Source organism: Corapipo altera, unplaced genomic scaffold, assembly GCF_003945725.1.
Source record: "Corapipo altera isolate COAL_440 unplaced genomic scaffold, ASM394572v1 22b, whole genome shotgun sequence".
Taxonomy (NCBI): domain Eukaryota; kingdom Metazoa; phylum Chordata; class Aves; order Passeriformes; family Pipridae; genus Corapipo; species Corapipo altera.
The window spans coordinates 28116945-28137743 of record NW_020884876.1 but is presented as its reverse complement, the minus strand read 5'-3'; the positions used below and the strand labels follow the sequence as shown (position 1 = coordinate 28137743).

The 20799-nt window shown below is 40.5% G+C and overlaps 1 protein-coding gene across 2 annotated transcripts in view; it reads left to right on the top strand.

Annotated features, from left to right (window-relative positions):
- GRID2 (glutamate ionotropic receptor delta type subunit 2) overlaps positions 1-20799 on the top strand; it is a 693976-nt gene that overhangs the window by 625546 nt on the left and 47631 nt on the right. For both annotated transcript variants that reach the window (XM_027635943.1, XM_027635941.1), the window contains one exon: positions 820-986. In XM_027635943.1, the coding sequence (XP_027491744.1) occupies positions 820-986 (167 nt within the window). The remainder of the gene's footprint in view (positions 1-819; positions 987-20799) is intronic.

The following is a 20799-nucleotide window of genomic DNA, read 5'->3' as shown; positions in this document are numbered from 1 at the left end:
GCAGCTAGAGATAGTTATCTTTTCAGAAAAACATGATTTGACTGTAAAGCAGAAATTCACTGAAATGGGGAACGATTTGTTTAGACTGAATTTCTGTTTTTAAAGGTTTGTTTCTGAATAAATGCTGAAGTTTCGTATACATCACATATTTTTAAATTAAAAATAAAATTGAATTTGTTTCAAATGTGAATGGATAGGAAAATGTTACTTTAAAAGCTTTGGATTTATCTTAGTCAAAACAGTTTAAATGGTTTACATGATCTTGCTCTATGAAAGTCTTTGAAAACATGTGAAAACACTTCATGCCGAGAATAATAATCCCCCAAAAATCTAGTTGGTGTGATATTGCCCACAGAATCCAAAAGACAAATGGGTGTTCGTGAAGTCTGTCGCAACTCGAAGCATGACTGAAATGTGGATCATGGCTAACCATCTGGATAGCCATGCCTACCCTCCCAATGTGAATACCTACCTTCCATCTAAATGGTTGTTTTTAAGGCTCAAAGAAAAATCAGTGGGGGGGTTTCATGTGGAAGTTAGCATTGATGGAGGGACCCTGATGTTTCCTTTGTTCCCTGAAGAGGAAACAGATTCCGCAGTCCATAGATTTCCTCCACTGCGCTGTTATCAGGTCACATTTCTTCTGTTTCAGGTGAAGTGCTCTGCCAAAGCACTGCATGGCACCAGTGACTGTGCGACTTTTTCTGCTGGCAGCAGCTGGGCACCCAAACTTCCCTTTTCTTAAAGAACAGCCTGTGCTGAAACTGTCGCGTTTTCAGGCGCAGTCCATAGTCTGAGCTTTTCCTCTGTTTACTGCAGGTGAAATATGGAAACTATGCCTTTGTCTGGGATGCAGCAGTGCTGGAGTATGTGGCCATCAACGATGCAGAATGCTCTTTTTACACAGTCGGGAACACTGTTGCGGACAGAGGATATGGGATCGCACTGCAGCATGGCAGCCCCTACCGAGATGCTTTCTCACAAAGGTAGGGATTCGGAGTGGGAGGAGTAGGTCCTAAGAGAAAGTTTCTCTTGGCTCTGGGCCTGTCTTTTAATTTAATTTTCAGTGAAGGAGAAACATCTTGTATTTGTAGTCCACTTCATGTTTTACATAGACATTCATTTTCTCTGAGACATTGAATTATTCACTTTTCTAGAAACTGCACTAAAAAACACTTCATGTTGCTGTTATTTGAATTGTCCTTGTTTCTTTTGAAAAACATTAATGACATAAACTGAACTTCATTAGCAGGAAAATGAGGAAAGAGTTGATTAATTTGTCATAGAGAGTCACCATAACTCAAACCTTCCTGTTAGAGAAGCCATTTCTTAAAGAAAAAAAAAGTAAATTTGATGTGAAAACTTGAGGGAGATGAATAAGAACATTTGATATTTTGGTGGGAAGAATCCTATTAGTACCCAGAAGCATAAATGCTTATCCCAACGCTAATCGATCTGTTGGGCTACAAAAGTGACATCTCCAGAGATGATACTGGTACTGTGTTTCTATTAGGACCAGAAATACTAACTTAATTGCATGTAATGTGCCTTTGCAGTATTTGTGCTTCACTATAGTATTGATTCCTAAATCAGGATGTGTGTGAAATATGAAAAAACAAGCAAACTTTTTAAAAGTGTAGTGTCCGCAGTCTGGCGTTTAGGAGAAGACATGGGCTAATCTCATGAGCCTTTTTCATTCTGAATCTGGTCTCTCAATCTGGTTTATATTGGTTTGCATTAGATGCATGTAACAAAGTTTTACAATTGCTGTGATAGAATTTCTTCTGTGTGGTTGTCATGTAAAGATACAAATAAGCTTCCCTTGGACTGTTGCCTTTGTCTTCAGTCCATAGAGTGAACTGGGGGAAAAGTAGCCGGTAAATAACAGTATGCAGAGTCAGAGGAATCACTCTCTGCTTACACATACTGAATGAACAGAGAAGACATGAATTCTTTGAATCTGTTCTATGCTGGGAGCGATATGGCTGAATTTTGTGCTAGCATAGCAGTAATATAATAAAAAAGTCCACAGGATCATAGAAAAATTTAATTCCAATGAAACATATATATGCTTTGTATCTTACAATGAGCATTAGAGGCCAATATTTATTGAATACTTTAATACTTTCATATTCCAGCTATGATCAGGCTGGCTTCACTTAAAATCTCTGGCATTGAACTGTTTGGGGTCTCCACACAAAACAAAGGAGTAAAATTTCTTCCTGTAATCTTTCTAAGAAATGCTTTCAGCTGTTAGAGATCTCAGGTGCTTGTCAAGGTGTTAACTCATCCCCTTCACAGCATTATCCACGTAAGCTTGAGTACAAAAATTTGAAGACACTGGGGAGTTTTATAGTCTTTGTCTTTAATACTAAATACAGTAAAATTGCCAAGTGGCATGGCATGTCATGGCTCATGCCCACACAGCATTCTTCATGCCCACCACTGCTGCTCTCCAAGTCAGGGTGGATGTATCCAAACTGACCCTCAGAGGCTGCTTCTGACATTTTTATATACTGGTTATAGTTCTTGGTATATGGGGAAAATGGTTATGGCTGGTTCTGGTAAGTGAGTATCTTCTTCATCGCAGTATTCAGCTGAAGAAGCTGGATTACAATTTCTGATACACTGCCTTTAGCAGCTTCTGGATCATTGGTCTGTGCAGGCCTGACATTTCCAAGTACAATTTTATTTCATAAGAAAATTTCAGCTTTTCAGTGTATTATTATATCTTGAAGCTATAGGAAAGCAGGAAGAAGCATAAAAATTTGCACATATATAGGTCTTTTTATCTGAAGATCTTTGAAGCAATATTTAACTATTAACACCTCTCAGTGGAAAGTAAATGCCATTTCCATTTAATGCTTAGGGAATCTATAGCAACAGGAGACTTAAATGAATTCCCGAGGTCATATGTTGTCCCCTGGTCAGGAATCATAGGCACTCATTTTCAATTTCATGCTGTAGTTATCAGAGTTCAGGTAGATGAAGAAAGGGATTATTTGTCAGATATTGGACTACAGGAGGATCTGGAAGGATAGGCAGAACTTAGCACTGGGGAAAAAGTAACTCATTACATTAACAAGAGTAATAGTTGAACAGAGAAACTGGAATTTGCTTTGAGTATACTACCTACTGGAGAATTTACAGATGTATATTCGGCAAATGTATGTGCTACTGTGCTTATATTTTTATTTCTGTACGATGAGAACATATTATATATCAATTCTAATTATGTCCATGAATATAAATTTACAGTTTGAAAAAGTGTAACACCATATAACAAGCATATGAAGGAGAAATCATGCTTACAAGGTAGCTTACATTTCGTTCTAAACACCCTTCCATGCTGCTCCTTAAGTTTACTTCCACATGGTTATTACACATAATCCTTACTTTTCTTTCTGATGAAAAGGCTGAACAACCTTCAGCAGCTGCAGCCTGCATGCTAAATAGAGAGGGAAGTAGATTTCATTGTATAGGATTACCAAATGTTCTCCTGAATAGTTCACATTCTTTAATGCAGCAGGGAACTGGTTTAAAATATATTGGTATTTCTTGATCTTTCCCAAAATAAATATATTTATGTGAAAATACAGGTCTTATCTTTTATGAAATTTCATATAAACTCATAAGCTGCACAGTGTTAAATCCCTGGGGTGCTGCTGTGAAAGGTCTGGCAGGCTTACAGGAAATTTTGTTCTCTGTGCAGGAAGCATGGGCACGAGTTTAATGCTTTTCAGTACCTTTTCTGAACATTCAGGTGATTCCCAGAGAAACACGAAAAGAGATAGAGAATTGTAAACACCCACCCCTTCTCTCCAGTGCTATGGGGTGTGAGTTGCAGTCAAGGTAACACTGTGGTAAAGTTTAGGCATTTGGGATTTTCAAAAGCCCTTTATGTTTCGGATGTGCTCTATGTTGTTCTCCAGGGGATTAACATGTGTAAAATGCTGTGGCCTTTGGGGACTGCAACAATATTCACCTGCTCTGTGAAGTATTCAGTCTCTATGGGAGTTTACCCATCAGTTATGCTACTTAAGAAAGGCATTAAGCCTGAGATCAGTTTGAAATGCTGAGGTGTCATCAAAACACATCCAGGGCATTGCAAAAATTAAATTCCCTGATATAATCTCCTCCCACAACTGATGGTGATGGCGGGCTCCCTTATACCCCAGGCAGTCTGTGAGGTGCTAAAAGAAGCCTGAATCAACCAAGAACTTAGCGGGAACCAAACCGCAGTGATGCTCCTAATAGCCATGTTTGGGATGTGGGACTGTGGCTGATGACCACCTGGTTGCCTGGTACCCACCCCACTGAAGAAGCACACAAGCTGCAGTGCCCTAAGCACAGTGCAGAGCCCGTGCTCCCAGCTTCAAACCGCCGCTGCCACCTTGTGCCTGTGTATTTTCACGGGATGCTGTCGTACTAGTAAGGAATGAGGCTCCAATTACCGAGGAACCAGAAAGTGAAAATGCTTAGCGTAGGCTACAGTTAAATTAACACAAAAGGTTAAATATATACGTGATTTTAAATTGATGCAATTAAGCAAGTATCATACAGGAATGTGCTGTCATTGAGGTACACTTGCTTGCATGGGTTCATATTGTTTTTATAACTTTACAAGTATAAGGTATTGACTATACCCTTCAGAGAGAAGCATGAGCACTCTCATGTATTTGAATTTAAAACTGGAGTTATTCTTACAAATACAAGTTTGGCTACAATGAAATATTGGCTGAGAGTGTGGCAAAATGCATATCACTTAGAAATTTCATGTACCTTTCCTGGGATTTTAAATAATTGATTCCAGACATACCACAGGAGATGAAACCCTGTTCAGGATTATTCTTTTCAGACTCAGGAAAATCTAAAATTTTGGGAATGAACAAAATTTTTTGGATGATAAAAGTTTTATTGTTCAAAGTGCCTTCAGGGAAGAATTTTCTGCAGGTGTAGTTTAGTGAAGGAGAAGGGTAACCAATTGAAAGCACTGTAATGAAACTGGTCTTTGTTCTGATCTAGAAGAGATGGGTTTTTTGCATGTGAAAAAAAAAACTCTCAAAGACATGCGCAGCAGTGAGTGGTCTGACTGAAGAATGAGATTGGATTTTTGCTGTATGGGGATGGCAAAGTGGCCAGCTGGGGTCCCACACAGCACCTGTGACCATTCTCTGCATAATGCTTTCTCTGAAAACAGGTGCTTCGAGTCCATCCTGAAAATAGGTGTGTGTCTGTAACACAAACGATATAGAAAATAATCAGGGTAACATTTGAAAGATGGGCCTGTCATAGCATCCTGATGACTTCATTCATGTTGTTGCAGACATTAACAAACACAACTGGCCCTGCCACTAGGCAGCCAGGTGTGCTCAGGTAGATTGCTGTCCTCTTTTCTTTGTGACAAAGACTTAACCTTCTGAGCACCAGCAGCCTCCAGGCAGCATGTCAGTTTTTTTCTTTCAAGGTAATGACAGGGGCTGTAATAATAGGAACTGCCAAATTTCCTGGGAGAGCTTGAAAAGGGTGTGTTGTTTGGTTCACAAGGAGCTCTATGCTGACACTAAATTTGACACCTGTTAAGAATTCTTTTCAGCCCTAAACTTTAAAACTTCCATTGCACCCCTGGGAGGTATAAATATAATTGCAAACGCTTTTGAGGGTATTACATAGGATGTCTGCACTTCCTACAGTGCTGCAGCAATGGCTCAGGCACTCTGCTGGTGGCTGGCTTTTGGTGGAGGTCAAGGAGGGGTGGCAGCAAAGAACTCGGATTCCGTTCATGTCCCCACCTCCTCTGCTGGCTAACTCTCTTCTGCTGCACTACAGTCCTGGCCACACAGCACACTAGAGGCAGAGGGAGAGGAAACACTAATTTCATGCTCAGCAGAGGCCAGCAGCCAGCTTTTTACTTAAGTAACTAGAAGCTGCCAACACCCAAAACCAAGCCATAAAAATCAGGCCGTAGTTATTTTGCATTCCTCATATCCCAAGAGTATCCATGTGCATTCTGCCCCAAAGACTTCACTTTTAAATAGAAGGAAACAGTGATAATACACCAAAAAAAAGGAAAAAAAATGAAAAAAAATCTCCCTCAGAGCGCACAGTGTGGGACTCCTACTTGTTGTTCATCAATTGTGTTTCTGCAAATGCACCATCTCAGCCAAGCACAAGCTCGCTGACACTTCAAGTGGTCTGTGTGCCAACAAAAGCAGCAGCAGCAGCAGTCGCATACCTCCTGGTGGTCAACTGTGGGAGGTGGGGTATGTGGTGGCATAATGTATGGAAGGTACAACTACCATATAGCTTATGCAGAAACCTCAGGCTGTATTTGACATTCATCACAAAAAGTCACAAAGAATTTGTGTTGCTGCTAGATAAGCCAGTCACATCTTTCTGTCCTAGGGGGGAAAAGGAATGATTTCCTCATGGTCAGATTAAAGACACCTCACTAGTAGCAAGTGTTGTACTTTCAGACATCCAAAACTTTGGAGGCAAAGAACAGAGACATCACATGGTGCTTCAGACTGCCCCTAAGCAATTCATTAGCCATATGCTTTAAATAAATGGTATGGATATTCTCCTGTCCTTTTTACATCTCATCAGCAAAACCCTGAGTCTTAGAAAGTTCCTGCCCTGAGCCATAAATATGTGTTCTTCCTGTCTCCTTGCTATTAATTCTCTCTCCTTAAATTTTCATTGTGTCTTGGAGGTCACTTGTGTCCAAAGACTCCAACATAAGGAAATTAACTTCCTTCCTGACTACTTTGGCTTCTTTTTCTCTGTCCTTGGGACCATGTACCCCTTTCTTTGAGAAGATTTCCCCCCTCTCTTTTTTTTTTTTTTTTAATCTTCTTTTAATAAAAACCCAGTAAAGTGCCCCTCACTCTCTAACTTATCTTTTACCAGCTACGGAGAAAATAAGAGGTTTGGATTATACCCTATCCCTGCAGGGGACTGACAATAATGGTCTAATTGGATTTTTCATTATTAAATACAGTGATCGTAAATACTAAGAATAGTTCTTAGTAAAAGCTCAACTTTCCTTTGCCTTGGTAGTTTGCTTAGAATCAAAATCCTATTCTGAGCTGTATATATAACATTCTGAAAAATGTCAGAGAAACTAGTAAAATCTCTACCCAAAGCACTTTTTTTCTGATCATTCCAGAAAATTAAGAGACTCTGCAAATTGGGAGCATTATTGGACTTGAAGAACACTCCTGAATTTAAATAGAAGAGTTTAATTCTGAGAGTCTGCCTTTAGATCATGTCACAAGTTCATATAACTGAAATTACATTAAAGGGGAAAAAAACAAAAAGACTTTCAGATTTCTGAGCAATCAGACACGAGAACCCAGTCTTACTTGATTCAGATATAGTAATTGTTAATAAAAGCCTTAACTGTAGAGTAGCACATAATGACAAGATAGTTTCTCAGATAAGCAGGATACTAAGCAAAAAAAACTTCAGTTCCACGCCATCCTAAATAGTGCAGTCTATCCTTATTTTTTTGCTATGGTAGACTCACAGAGCTAAAGTGGGAATTGCACCAGGCCGTAGGTCTCAAAACATGTCCATCTCCATTTTTGCTGACCCAGGTCCTCAAAGACAAATTGCAATTGCCCTTCATGCTAGGAAACTCACCTTGAGAAAGTGCTGCTCAGTCAGCTCCCTGCTTCAGTGAGGCTATAGAGAATCACAGCTCAATCCCAGGCCACTGGATCCAGGCTGAACACCTGTAACCTCAAATGGAACAGATGTAGCTTCATTCTGATTTTTTAAAATGGCATCCATTATTTCATAAAAAAGCCTAACAGAAAGCTTTCGTCCCGCCACTATTCTCTTTTCTTTTTTCTACCAAGCCCACAACCATGTGATCCACGCTGACAGTGTTCTGTAATCCTGTATGAGCACATTGATAATAGCTTTTCCCAAGGACCAGGTGATCTGACGTTGTCCCTTTGCATCCTACTCCACTAGCTGCCTAATGCAGAGCTGCAGGTTTTGAAGATTCCTGCGCTGTCATCAGAATTTTTTCCTGGCTTTATTATCCGTTCCCATCTTGCTTCCTAGCAGAGGCTGCTGGCTGTAGGACTGTAGAGAAACTGTAGCTCCCACACATCATGTTGTGAGAACAGGAAAAATGTTTTTATTGATTCCTGATGGTGTTCATCTGCTGCTGGCAGATCTCACAGTAAATTCATGATTAGAAGTTGAAAAAGATGGAGACACTTACAGAAACAAGATTTTAGAAACTTCTTAATTTGCTGTGATATTAAACTGATGAGATGGGTTAAAGGATTCTCCAGCAGATCTGAAGTTTATAACATATACATAAGGGAAAATTAATCAATGAAAACATATAAAGGCAGTGAGCAGATTACTGGGCTTTTTAAATATACTGTAATATTAATTGATGGGGTAAGTTAAAGAATCACGAAGTAGCAGCACTGAGAAGAAGCATGAGAAAGAAAATCATAAGGGAAAAGGCATTCGATCTTCTTGCACTCACACAGCATAGAACTATGAAAACCAAAGAGCTGCCCACCTGCTTCACCATGGGAAGGCATCTCTGCATCCCAAGCATTGCTGTGGTGTAGGAGTTGCTGCATGTAAAAAAAGAAATGCCATGGAAAAGGAAGCTTCATGCCTTCTCTTTTTCCTAATCATTGCTCCCTTTCAGAAAGGACACCGCATTCAAAGTTTCAGAAAGGCAAATCAATTAATCTGTTTATTCATATTAATTCACTATTATTACCTGTGAACCACCCCAAAGAAAACAGTATAATTGTAAAGTGTTATACTACCAGCAGATATCACTTTGCAAGCTATTTCTTACTACTTTCTATCTACTTCTCTAGCCTTAGGCACCTCAGACTTGGCATGTAAAATGGCCAGATATTACCCAGCAACATGTGCTACGTACAATCAGTGGAAACAGTGTTGCTCATCCAACTATGTGGAAAAAACATTTATTGTAAGCTGAGTTGTTCGTGTGTTTTAAAGTTTTATGGAGTGAGTAAGTGCATGGCTGCAGAATTTGAAATTGCTTGGTTATAAATCTGATGACAGTAAAGCTAAAAGAAGTCTCATCAAGTGGCTTCCCTCCAAGAACTTGCTTTTTTATGAATTCCTAAAGAAGAGATTAGGCTTGCTGTTAATGCTCACTGTCCCTAGTATATTTTTTCTTTTCTGGCTGCCTTCTCTTACATTTGTGTGCATCAGTCTTGAGAGGAACAGGTTTAACTACTCACTTTGACTCAGTTGAGCAGCAGCATTGCCTTTAAAGTGGGGTAGAAAATGAATGCAGAGATTTCCCTGCAAATAGGAAGGATCCAGTCATGCAGCTGTCATGACAGAACCGTAATAACCACAAGTAAATGTTTAGCACACCTACCCTATTCGTGAGTCTTGAACTAAGTTCTCAAAATGCTGGCTAACATATTTCAGTTAAAATGAGGATGAGTAGCAAAGGAGGAAAGAATAATAGCTCTTTGCTAACCCCTTTTGTTGGCTTAAAAGGTAATTAACATTTAGCTGGACCATAAAGCTCATCCTGTTTTCAGCTAGTCCTGTTTTCAGCTAGTCCTGTTTTCAGGATAAAAATGAAAGCCCTGGAAATAAAGCTTATTTGTAAAGCAGAAATACAGTCTAGTAAATAGTGAACTTGATGGTATGACAACTGGAGCAGTATAAAACTGTTGCAACAGAAGCTACCTCAGCCTGCAGAAATTTCCTCTGCTGTAAAACACAGAACCTGAGGGAATGGCCGGAATTTGTGTCAGGGAAGGTTTAGGTTGGATATTAGAAAAAGCTTCTTCACCCAGAGGGTGGCTGATACTGCTCCTCATGGAAGTGGTCACAGCACCAACCCTGGCAGAGTTCAAGCATTTGGATAATACTCTCAGGCACATGGTGTGACTCTTTGGAATGGTTCTGTGCAGAGCCAGCAGTTGAACTTGATGATCTTTGTGGGTCGCTTCCAACTCAGCATATTCTGTGATTCTGTGATTCTATTTGTCACCCATCCTTGAATTGTCAGTAGGCAAAGAAGGTGCTAGCCTTGCTTTACAACTTCAGTCAAGTTCAGAAGTAGGGAAAGGAAAAAAAGCGTGTGTGAAAACTCTCCAGAATGTAGAGCCAAGCAAAAGTGATAGCAGGTTTCCTAGCAGAGTTGTCTCCCCTTGCTGAAATAGGATGTAAGGAAGAAGGAAGCTCACTGCAGTGACAGAGGGAGTGAAAGGAGAGACACAGAAGAGCTGAGTGCTTCTCGGTGATTATGAAGGGTGAATAAATGGAGCCTTCCTTATTGCTCAGCTCCATGCAGAGAAGGGATTATCAAAGTGAAAAATCTAAGGAAACTACCCAGAGAAGCCTTCTGCTGTGTCTCAGAGCAAGCCCATGGGGTAGGTTGCTCCCCAGAGAAATCAAAAACTGGGAGGACAAAACTGGGAGGAGGAGCCAGACAGTTTCCCCAACAGTGTCACCAGTATGTTTGAGTATGACACTGGTTTGGATTAGTTGGAAGATGAAGATGGGGTAGGGAAGCCTTTATTCCCTGATTATATGGACCCTCAGTAGCCTTGAGGATAAAATGTCTGGAGACAATCTGAAAGTCTGAAAGACTGACCTCTGTCCAAATCCAAAAGACTTGGTGGTGGCAGAGAGGCTTGAGTCAAGTTTTTTGTCTGGCATAGAGTAAACAGTGAGTGGCTGGGGAAAACTTCTGTGCTGTGTGCTTCAGTTACCACGTGGCCCAGCTGGGCTGCATCACATTCTAGAGCCCCAAAGGTCTGAGTCATGGGAAGCAGGGATGTAGGCATCTGGAGCACGCATCCCACTGTCCTGCTGCTGCAGGAGTTACAGAACCTTACCCAGGCAGAGAAGTAGAGCTGCTGCAGCTTGTCCTGGCACAAGCAAAACCAAGGAGCATGAGGTTGCAGCACATCAAAACCCAGGCATAGGGAGCAGGTGTGCTTTAACTAGGCTGTGCCAATCTGGTCCCCATTTCCCTTGAAATGTTTAACAGACTTAATTTCTACCACACACTTGGTTCAGAACGACCTCCCAAACAACCACGCCTTGGCTCTGTAGTTTTTTGCAGCGTCAAAACAGACAGAAGCATTTGCTGACACGAACCAGGTGGATATGCTGAATGGAGATTCATTGCACAATGTGCAACAATGTGTTTTATATGCTGCTTTCGTGCCAGTTGTGTTAAGTTAGCCCAAGGTAAAGCAGGGCCCTGATCCCAGCCATCATAACTTTGATGACTTTCCAGAAACCAAGTGCCTTTCCAGACCCAGGTTTTCTACTCCAACGTGGTGTGCAAGGAGACAAAAGAATGACATGGCCGAGGAAAAACTGTGTTTGCCACTTTATTCATAGAACACTCTTGCAAAATGCGTTTAGTAGTTTGCCCTTGTAATCACCTGCATGGAGAGCTTTCAGGGCAGAGCTCTAACACTGTATTTAGTTCATACTTGGACTGCTCAGCTAAAACTTCCATTTGTATGCATTTATTCTGCTTCACACATTATGTTATCAGTCACTTTCAATATTTCAAAGTCACAGCAGTCCTTTCCTGACATACATTTGTCAGAATGAACTGCTTTGATTGCTGTTATTACAGACTGCAGTTCTTGACTAAGGGAAAAGTCTTATATAGAACCAGAATATTGAAATTTCTCAAAAAAACAATAGATAAAACAGAATAAAATTAGAGTAAATGAACAGAAATAGATGCTTTAAATGACCAGCCTTTTTTTTTTTTTAAGAAGAAGAAAATGGGAAGGCAGGATTTATGACCCCATACAAGAGAATTAATTAGGAAAAGTTTGGTCTTTTAAGTTCGTATGCAAGGTATTGAAAATGGTTCCCCTCAGCTGCCTGTGAGTCAGAAAAGTACATCATACTTGGACTTTCTCTTAATCAAATACTTTATCATATTCTTCTAATGATCACTCTCAATAGAAGGATTTTAATAATCAGTCCATTATAGTCACAGTAGAATGTAACAAGGGGTTTTGGCCTAGCCCGAACATGTGCTTACACTCCTGATTAAGTCCTGGTGGTGTTAATTTGTCATGGCATATGAGCACATCTCCCTCTTGCATATGCTTAATAGCATGCAGGGGCTTCGCTAGTTCACTCTTAAAGCCCTTACAGTTTAGGACTGAACCAGGGGCATGTACAGTTGTTTGGAAAGGTTATGATTCTTTTATGCTTATTGCAATTAAAAAATGTTTTTCTCCTTGTATGTGCTAGTGTTTTCTTCAGCTGAAAGAACAGTGCAACAGCTGAATTTCCAAAGCAGTGAAGAAAAGCTGCCACCTAATTACCTGGCTTTGTAGATAACTACATGGTACAGCTGCTCCCAGCATAGCAGAAAGGTTTTAGCTCGTAACAAGCACGAAAGGGAAAAATAACTGTATTGGCTGCAGTTTCATAGGTGGGAATGCCTATATAGGACCAAAGAGGTCATTGGTATCTCAAAGACGTCCGAGTCCTACAGAAAGCCAATAAGATGGATAAACTGTTGTTTATTTAATTAAAATTTCAATTTTTTTTAATTAAAAAACCCAAGCAAACTCCATTACAGTAATATTTGGAGAGAAAAGTAGAGGAGTTGTGAGCACTGTTTTGCAGCCTTGAGAGCAGGGATTAGAAGTTCCTGGCCCAGGATTGACTTTTTTTGGCTTTGCTTGGGGTATTCCTAAAGCAACCTGTGAGAGAAAGAATGAAGAACTGAGCCTTGAGTTAGCTGAGAAATAAATACTCTATTTTAAATTTTGTTTTGTTGTATTAATTTCCTTGGGTTAGGGGGGGATTTAGTTTATTAGCGGTGGATCTTCAGATCATGGAATTACTTCAGATTTATACTGGCTTAGCTGATGAGAGAATTTAATCCTATAAATATGTCTTTGGCATAATTTAGATGTGAGGCTCAAGATTAACATCCCCAGGAAACAGGGAATTTATGTTAATTTCTTTTTTTGCCTGTGAAGTACTACGCAAACCTACAGAAACATGTCAGCTCTGACAGTCACTCTTGGGCAGCAATCAGGGCTTTCAAAAAGCCATCGGAGTTCACCCACACCACCCCTGTGTTCTTTTTCCATTCTATATAAATCTGGAGGAAATTGAAAAAGAAGCATTGTTAAAGCCCAGAGGAAGTGAAGGTTTGTTGATCTCCTTCATGTCCCTCTTAAATTAGAAACAACTACAATTGTCATTTTTAATTTTTTTAAGAGTAGCAATCTTGGACTAGGTTAAACATAATAGACTCCTTGAAAATAAGCAGTTTTAGAAAGAATCACTGACAGGTGTTTAGTGCAACAACAAATATATCCATGGTTGTACATATAAGTAAGTCTCTCTGCTGTCAGCAGCGGTTATATTTTATTCTCACTCCAAAAATGAAATATTTGCATGTGTAGCTGGGCTGGCAGCAGAGAGCAGAATAGTGTGTAACGATACACTCTCCTGCTTTACAAGTGAAGGGGCTATCACTCCAACTTGCAATGGGAAACTAAGCACAGGGGGGATGAACCACACATCCAATGAGACTCCTAAAATCACTTGGATGGCCTGAAAAGCCCTTGCTTCTCCCACCAGCTGTTTCTGCCCATTTTCTCAACTTTTCCTAGTGCAGGCCACATGGCTTACCAGTTTACTTGCTCTGAGGCCTTCTTTCATAGAAGAAATGCAGGGTTTTGGTGTTAGAGTGTTTTTAAGGGCTGAGTTTAGGAGAAGTAGATTTTTTGCTTTCATGGAGAGATGCAATAGCTGAGATTAAGCGAGGCAGCAGGCTGCAGAGCTCGCACAGCTGTGAGCTGCACACAGACACAGCTTCCTTCTTCTCCCTCCTGCCAGCTTTATTTCAAATTACCTGGTGCCTTGGCACCACCAGCTGTTTCCTTTTTTCTGCCCAAAGTGTTTTCCTACTGCTGCTTCATTTAACACAGACCCTTTTAGCTGCTTCAGTGTTGTGTAGAAACCTGTTGTCCCCTGCACTGCCAAACAGGGGTAGTGGTCTGTGGTGGAGCCCCGCAGGGTTAAGCACCAGGTGGGTGCAAGGGAGCAACCCACAGGGTGGCTGGGCACCATCTGGGTCTGGGAGGTGCTGAGAGGGCTCAGCAAGAGGTGTAGGTGCAATCAAAACCACCTTCAAAACAAAACTGCTGTTTGGGGTCAGTACTGTTGCTCATTGGGAAGAAGTGAGGATTTTTTATTTCCTTTTTTTTTCCCCCTGTTTCTATGAAGTGTAAGTGGTTTGTCCATTCATGGGGCTGAACTGTTGTCATCTTTTTGCTTGTGTTGGAAATAAAACTTGGGTAAGAGACTCTCACCAGGAAACTTTTGTCCTAAGCTGGCAGGACTGGTAGCAGACCATGCTGTGCGCCTTTCAGCCTATTGGAATTCAAGATGATTCCCACAGTGCTGCTTTTCCTGTTCAATTCTGAAGATTTCTTGCTCACAGAGAAGCTTTCTCATTCCCCACAGGCATTGTATAGCCACTAGTATCTTTTTCTGAATTGAGGAAAAAATAGAGATGCCAGTCCTTCATCTTTCCTAGGCAACGATAAACTCCTTGCTGAAATTTTTAAATGTTACATAGTTTGAATCACTAATATACATCTAGCCTATCCTGTATAGCTGAAATTATCACAGGGCTGAATCTTAATAATAATGGTGTGGGTTATCTCTGTGTAAATAGTGCTTTACCTTTACTCAGCAGGAAAAATGCTGCAGGTCTGCACTGATATATTGAGCTGGATAAACAGGATAGTTTGTTCCTATCTGGAAGTGCCTTCTTAAAGTTCAGTTTGTGGTGCTTGCAGGTAAAACTGATGATTTACTGTTCATGGATATGGCAATATACCTGGTGTGCCTACAAAGTGAAGTCTTTTTCTCTGTAGGCCTGATGCTGGACTTCATGAGCCTCCTGCTGTACTGCCAGCACTAATATAAATATTGCATCTGAGTGAAAAAGTTCCTCATTGCTGTTTGCTGTTCTCTCTGGCGGTCTGCATCACCTTCATTTGGGCGGTAGTGGTGCTTGCCTTGAGTCACAGTACTCTGACAGCAGGGCTGCAGGAAGCTTTCCTTGCAACGTTCCTTTTTCTAGAGACCTGTTTCCTGGCTGGGGGTTTATTACCCACTCTGAACTTGAGTTTTCTTTCATAGTAATTTAGCGATGGTTTTGGACTTGATTTTAATGAAATGAGTAATTTGTGCTTAAAGGAGGAAATTATGATATTCAGGGATTATTTTTTAACTCAAAATAGGGAACAAATTAAAAATTATGAGGAGATAGCTCAAGGCCTTGTCAATCAGAACTGCTGCTTTTAGCACACCACTTCTCCTGAGTTACCTGTCTGCTCCATACTAATACTGAAGTTAGCTAAATTAGCTAGTATCAGCTGGATACTTGAATGCCATTAGAAACTGAAATCTTTGTTAAAGTTGAAAGTGGAAACTTATTATTTGATAGAAAGAAATATAAAAGAATTCTTATAATAATTCCAGAGTCAGTCATTATAAAATGATGAAAGTCTGAATTAAAGTTCCACATCAAAGAAACCTGAAGGTAAGGGATGAAGTTAATTCATCAGCCAACTCCAAATCAGCCTTATAATGATGCCATGCAGTTAACCTATGCTTATAATTAAGGCATTTCCTTAGTTATTAAAAGTTGAGTAGATAGAAACAAGTGGTCCTCTCCTCTCCTCTCCTAACCTCTCCTCTCCTAACCTCTCCTCTCCGATCCTCTCCTCTCCGCACCTCTCCTCTCCGAACCTCTCCTCCCCACACCTCCCCTCCCCTCCCCTCCCCTCCCCTCCCTTCCCCTTCCCTCCCCTTGTCTTCTCTGTTCTTCTCTGTTCTTCTCTGTTCTTCTCTGTTCTGATTACTTTGTGGCAGGGATGGGACGGCCAGCAAGCTAGAAGTTTAGGAAATTGAAAATGTGTGGGAGAAAAGTGCTTAATCCTGATTTGTGCTCTGAAAACCTTCCTCTGGCTTTTCCTACATCAATGTGAGATTCTTTGTAGACCAGACTAAGTGTTATAATGGCCTTTACAGCCCCAATGTCTGCAAATCACTTCATTTTAATACCATCACCCTGCTGTCTCTTTCTCCTCCAAGCTTATAATTTGCTCCTTTGCTGCATCACTCCATCCTATTCAGGGCACTAAGGTCACCCTCAGCAGCATATGTGGATATTGGTAGCCCTGGGACACTTGAGGAGTCCTCCAGACTGCTTGCTGTCCATACCATGAAACCACAACTAACTTCCTGTGATCTGTTCGACATCATTACATTGCTTATTGAATTTTGCTGGCGGTATTGTCTTTTGTACTCTTGGGACCAGCATCAGTTGTCATGGCAATTACTGTCAGATGGTTGCAGCTTGTGTGCTTGGAGGAGTGGAAGAAAGCTGATGGCCAGAAGAAGTAGCAGTTCAAAGAAGCATAAAATGTCAGTTACTAATACTGCTTAGGGACCAAAATTTTGGGGGCTGTAGTGGTTGGTAGATGGTTTGACTTCAGTCGATATCTGATCCTCTGTGTCTTCCACATTAGCTTCTAGATGAATGTTATTGGTTTGGTTTTTAAGAACCACAGTGACATTTTAAATGATTGATGAAAGAAATGGGTCATTCTCTATGAAGTCATTCTTCAAGCTGCTATAGTAGTCATACGTCTGCCCATCTTGCATGCGGTTTGGCCATTTTGTACAAGGAAATAGTTTACAAAGGAGCCCCAAGAGGTATTTGGAAAAACATGGACTGTTTTTAATGTCCCTTAGCCTCTCCACGATGCTTAGCCCCAGCATTCCTGGTGCTCTGGGAAAAAAAGATGGCAGAAGTGGAGACTAACCACATGTCTCCTGTCATCTGACTGGGTTATGTTGTGGATTATGCCTACAGGCTGGTATTTCCATCTCAGTGCTTTTAAATATTGGGCCTGCCTGTTGATGCTTTTACCATGGATGGGTTGCTTTGGTTTATTTATTTTTTATTTTTTTATGAAGCAGAGGCAAAACTTACTTTGAATATTTCTTCACATAAGCTCGAAGATCCACATATGATAACAGTATGATAACAGTATACCATTACTACTGAGTTATGGATTATCATTGCTAGATGAGAAACACAAAATAGAAAGCTTCATACCCTCAACTTTGTCTATATTGACTGAGGAAATTGAAGTCCTTGTAAATAGACATAAATTGACAGAGAAAATGCAAGATAAAGAAAATTATGTAAACATGCTAGAATGAGTAATCTATCAATGCTCTTTTCTGTAAAACAATGAGAGAGAAAATTAGTAGAGTTGGGGCTTGGAGCAGTATTACAATATATACCTATCCAAATATGCTCTTCTGAAATCTTTTCTTAAAATGACATGACCCCTTCCATGAAAAATAAGTCTGGAAAGGAGAAGTGTGTATTGAGTTTTCTCAATTCATAGTTTCATAAATCAAATTCAGTTCTGACAAAATTTGGAGAAAATGTTTCACAGCCATTCCAAGTCAGATACTCCTAACGGGACAATACTGTGTCTCTGGCACATCTTGGTATGAATTTATTATTTTGCTGAGCAACTTGACACAAACAGAGATGTTTTGAAATGTCCCAGGCTGCTTGATGGTCAGTTTATATTTAATGTCCCAGGCTGCTTGATGGTCAGCTTATATTTAGACAAAGAGGAGAAGAAGGATCTTTAGCTAATTGATTGGCAAAAGTCTGGACAATCATCCTCTACTTCTCTAGTGAGAGTCTGGCTTTGATAATGGAGGGAAAAGAGGGTTCTTTGCTCACAGGTTGTCACAAACATGTTTCAGTTTTGTGGCCAGGAGGATCTCTGACACGCCTGCTGAAGTTGCACAGCCACTTTTCCAGCCCCTTCCTTAATCACACACTTTGGAAAACCTCAAAGGTTTTTGCCATGTGTTGGGAAGCATTTTAAAACTCTCAACGGGGGATGTACCAATATTGATCTTGTGCTGGAGACTGCATTTCTTGGTGCTTCTCTCTTTTGTTACAGTCCCCTTTAAAGGAAAAAATGGGCTAATAATATTCATTTCACCAGAGTCTCAGGGGAGTGGAAGCAGGTTTTTTGTCACTCTTGAGCTGACAGTTTTCTGATTGATGACATTTAGGGGAAGTTGAAAGAGGATTAAAGCCTCATGATGCTGGTTTATTTCAAGAACATGACATGTTCAATATGATAATAAAGTGGGAATTTTTCTTCTGTGGCTTTTATGGGCTTGGGGTTGTTTACGATGAAATTATGGATAAAGCAGTGGATGAAGTCAGCAGTACGTGTTTCTGAGGCGGTCGGGTGCAAGGTGACAGGAGCCATTACAAAACCCTTTAGCAGCTTTTTGGTACAGAGAACCTGACAGCAAAGCTAAAAGGAAACATAATACTGTAATGACTCATTTCATGTGGGAGGCCAAAACTTTTAACAGTGTTGGAAGGCATTTGCCGTAACGTGCTTTAATTTCACAGTTGTGCTGACATTGTATATCAAGGATTATTATCACCAAAAGGTACCAGAGATAGCAGTTTGAGATTACAGGTATTTATAGGGCTGGTGAAGTGAGAGTTAATCTTATACCTTTGTGGACATGCAATGAGTGAAAAGAAAGAAATTGCTTCCCAGTACCACAAATTAGCACAGTAAAGAGTGCAGAATCCTTACAGAAAGGAGGGCTGGTCTCCTAACCATTCATCCATAAAACGCTTAGATTCTACCTTCAGCTCACTAGTAGATGTGTTTTACCCACTAATAATATTGCTGGAGTAATAGTGTTACGAGTCCTCCATACTAAAAGTGGGTTGCTGTAAATAAATTTCTGTTGGATTAGGAAGCTTTAAGTGTATTTTTACTGAGGAAACCTTAACTTTGCAGTAGAGTCTTCAGGGTCTCACCACAGTGAAATTATCATTATTAATATCCCCTGTGGAGGTCTGAAATAACTTCTCATTTACTTAGCTGTTTATGTGCTCACTTATAATAATATTTAAGTAAGCTTGGTTGGCAATAATAAAGTTATGATTCCTTAATATTACATAGGCATTTTTATTTAGAAAGACCACTTACTCTAGGCCACTGAAAGTTAAACTGTTTTCAAAAGCCAGATACGGGCAGCTGTTGCACCTCACTAGAGTCTCCAGAGGTTACTTTGCCTTAGGTGCTCCAAATGACCTCTGATATGGTCTTTGGGCAAAGACCCCTCTGCCATTTTTGCTGTACAGGGAGCTAGGCTTGGGGTTTGCGGCTGGGCAAGCCAGGTTCCCCACACTAGGTTCCCCAGGCAGGCCCATGGAGGGGGGAGCACCAAGGGGCACTGTCCAGAGGACAGAGCAGAGAGGGGGAGGAGCAACGAGATGAGAGGCCTGGTGTCCTTCATCCACATCTCTCATACCATTGGGGAACACCAATGGGGCATGACAAAACCCGTTACTGTTGCACTGGGGTGCTTGTTTTAGATCCGCAGTCCAAGATCTTCATTTTTCTGATAGATGACCCAAGTGACAAAGCTACAGGCAATTTGCTTTATTGCTTTTCTATGACCATAAGAATCAAAGGGATCTGCTGGGTCACTGAATCCATTATCCTGCTATGATAGGCAAGCACACCGTATGAGTCCTTTCATAAGTTCATCAGGAGCCATCTCAATACCAGTCTGGGGGATTTTTGTTCAGTTGAGCATTTTCATCAGGGATGTCTGTTGTTTTGCTGGTGCTGTTCCTGCTGGGAAGCTTTTCCTTCTTCCTATTACTCCCAGGAGCATTTCTTTACAGTCCAGATTTCTTCATAACCAGTGTGTAACTATTAGCTTTTGTTAATATTGGTGTTTCCCTCTCATTGCTCTTCTCTGTTTCTGCCTTCTCTCACTCTCAGTTCTCCTTTTTCATGCATGTCAGTAAGGCTTTTATTCTCCTGGGATAAGAGCTCTGTTCTCCTGTTCATCCCTGTATCTCTTACCTTCACTGGTTCTGATTTCTTGAGGGTGGGTAAAGGCCAGTTGTGTGGAGTATGCTGGATGAGATCACACATGTACTTTCCAGAATTTGAATCAGAAATACCTTGGTTGATGTACTCTGGCACAGCATTTGCCCATTTTGCAACTTCATTATGCTAGTGCTTGTTAGTCACAATTTAACCCCAACCTTTGCTGTCCTCATTCATGTCCAAGAGATGAATACCTAGCTAGTATGGTGAGCTGTTCTTCATCAGCTGTGCACTCCAACACTCAAAATGTGGTAAATATTTTTTGCTTAAACCTTGCTAAAAAATATAAATATAGTAGGCATAAATAGAGGTGTGGTTTTCTGTTGGGGTTTTTTTGTGGTTTTTTTTTGGTTTTACTCTGAGGTCAAAGAGTACAAAAATCTCCATCGTGTACTTAAGTAACAATGTAGTAATACCAGTTTGTTCACATGTGTAGGAAAAGACCTAATGTGAATGTATTATTCCAGTTCAGAAAAAAATTATTTGGTTATTCAGTGGGGTTTTTTTTGAGAGTGCTCAATTCCATTCACTCTCACACCCACACACCTTCAGCATAAAGGGAATGATAGCACAGAAGAAAATGCCATTGTTGTAAACTAAAGCTTGCATTTCTTCCAAGCAGGTCTTTCTTCTTTGCAAACCTGGAGAATAATAAATGCAGATTGCATCAGAGATGTAACTGATAATAATACAGTGTTTGGTCTCTGATTATTCATTGTAGTAGGACAATTACAGGAATCTTGAATTTTTCTATGGTGCCACTGAGATTTAC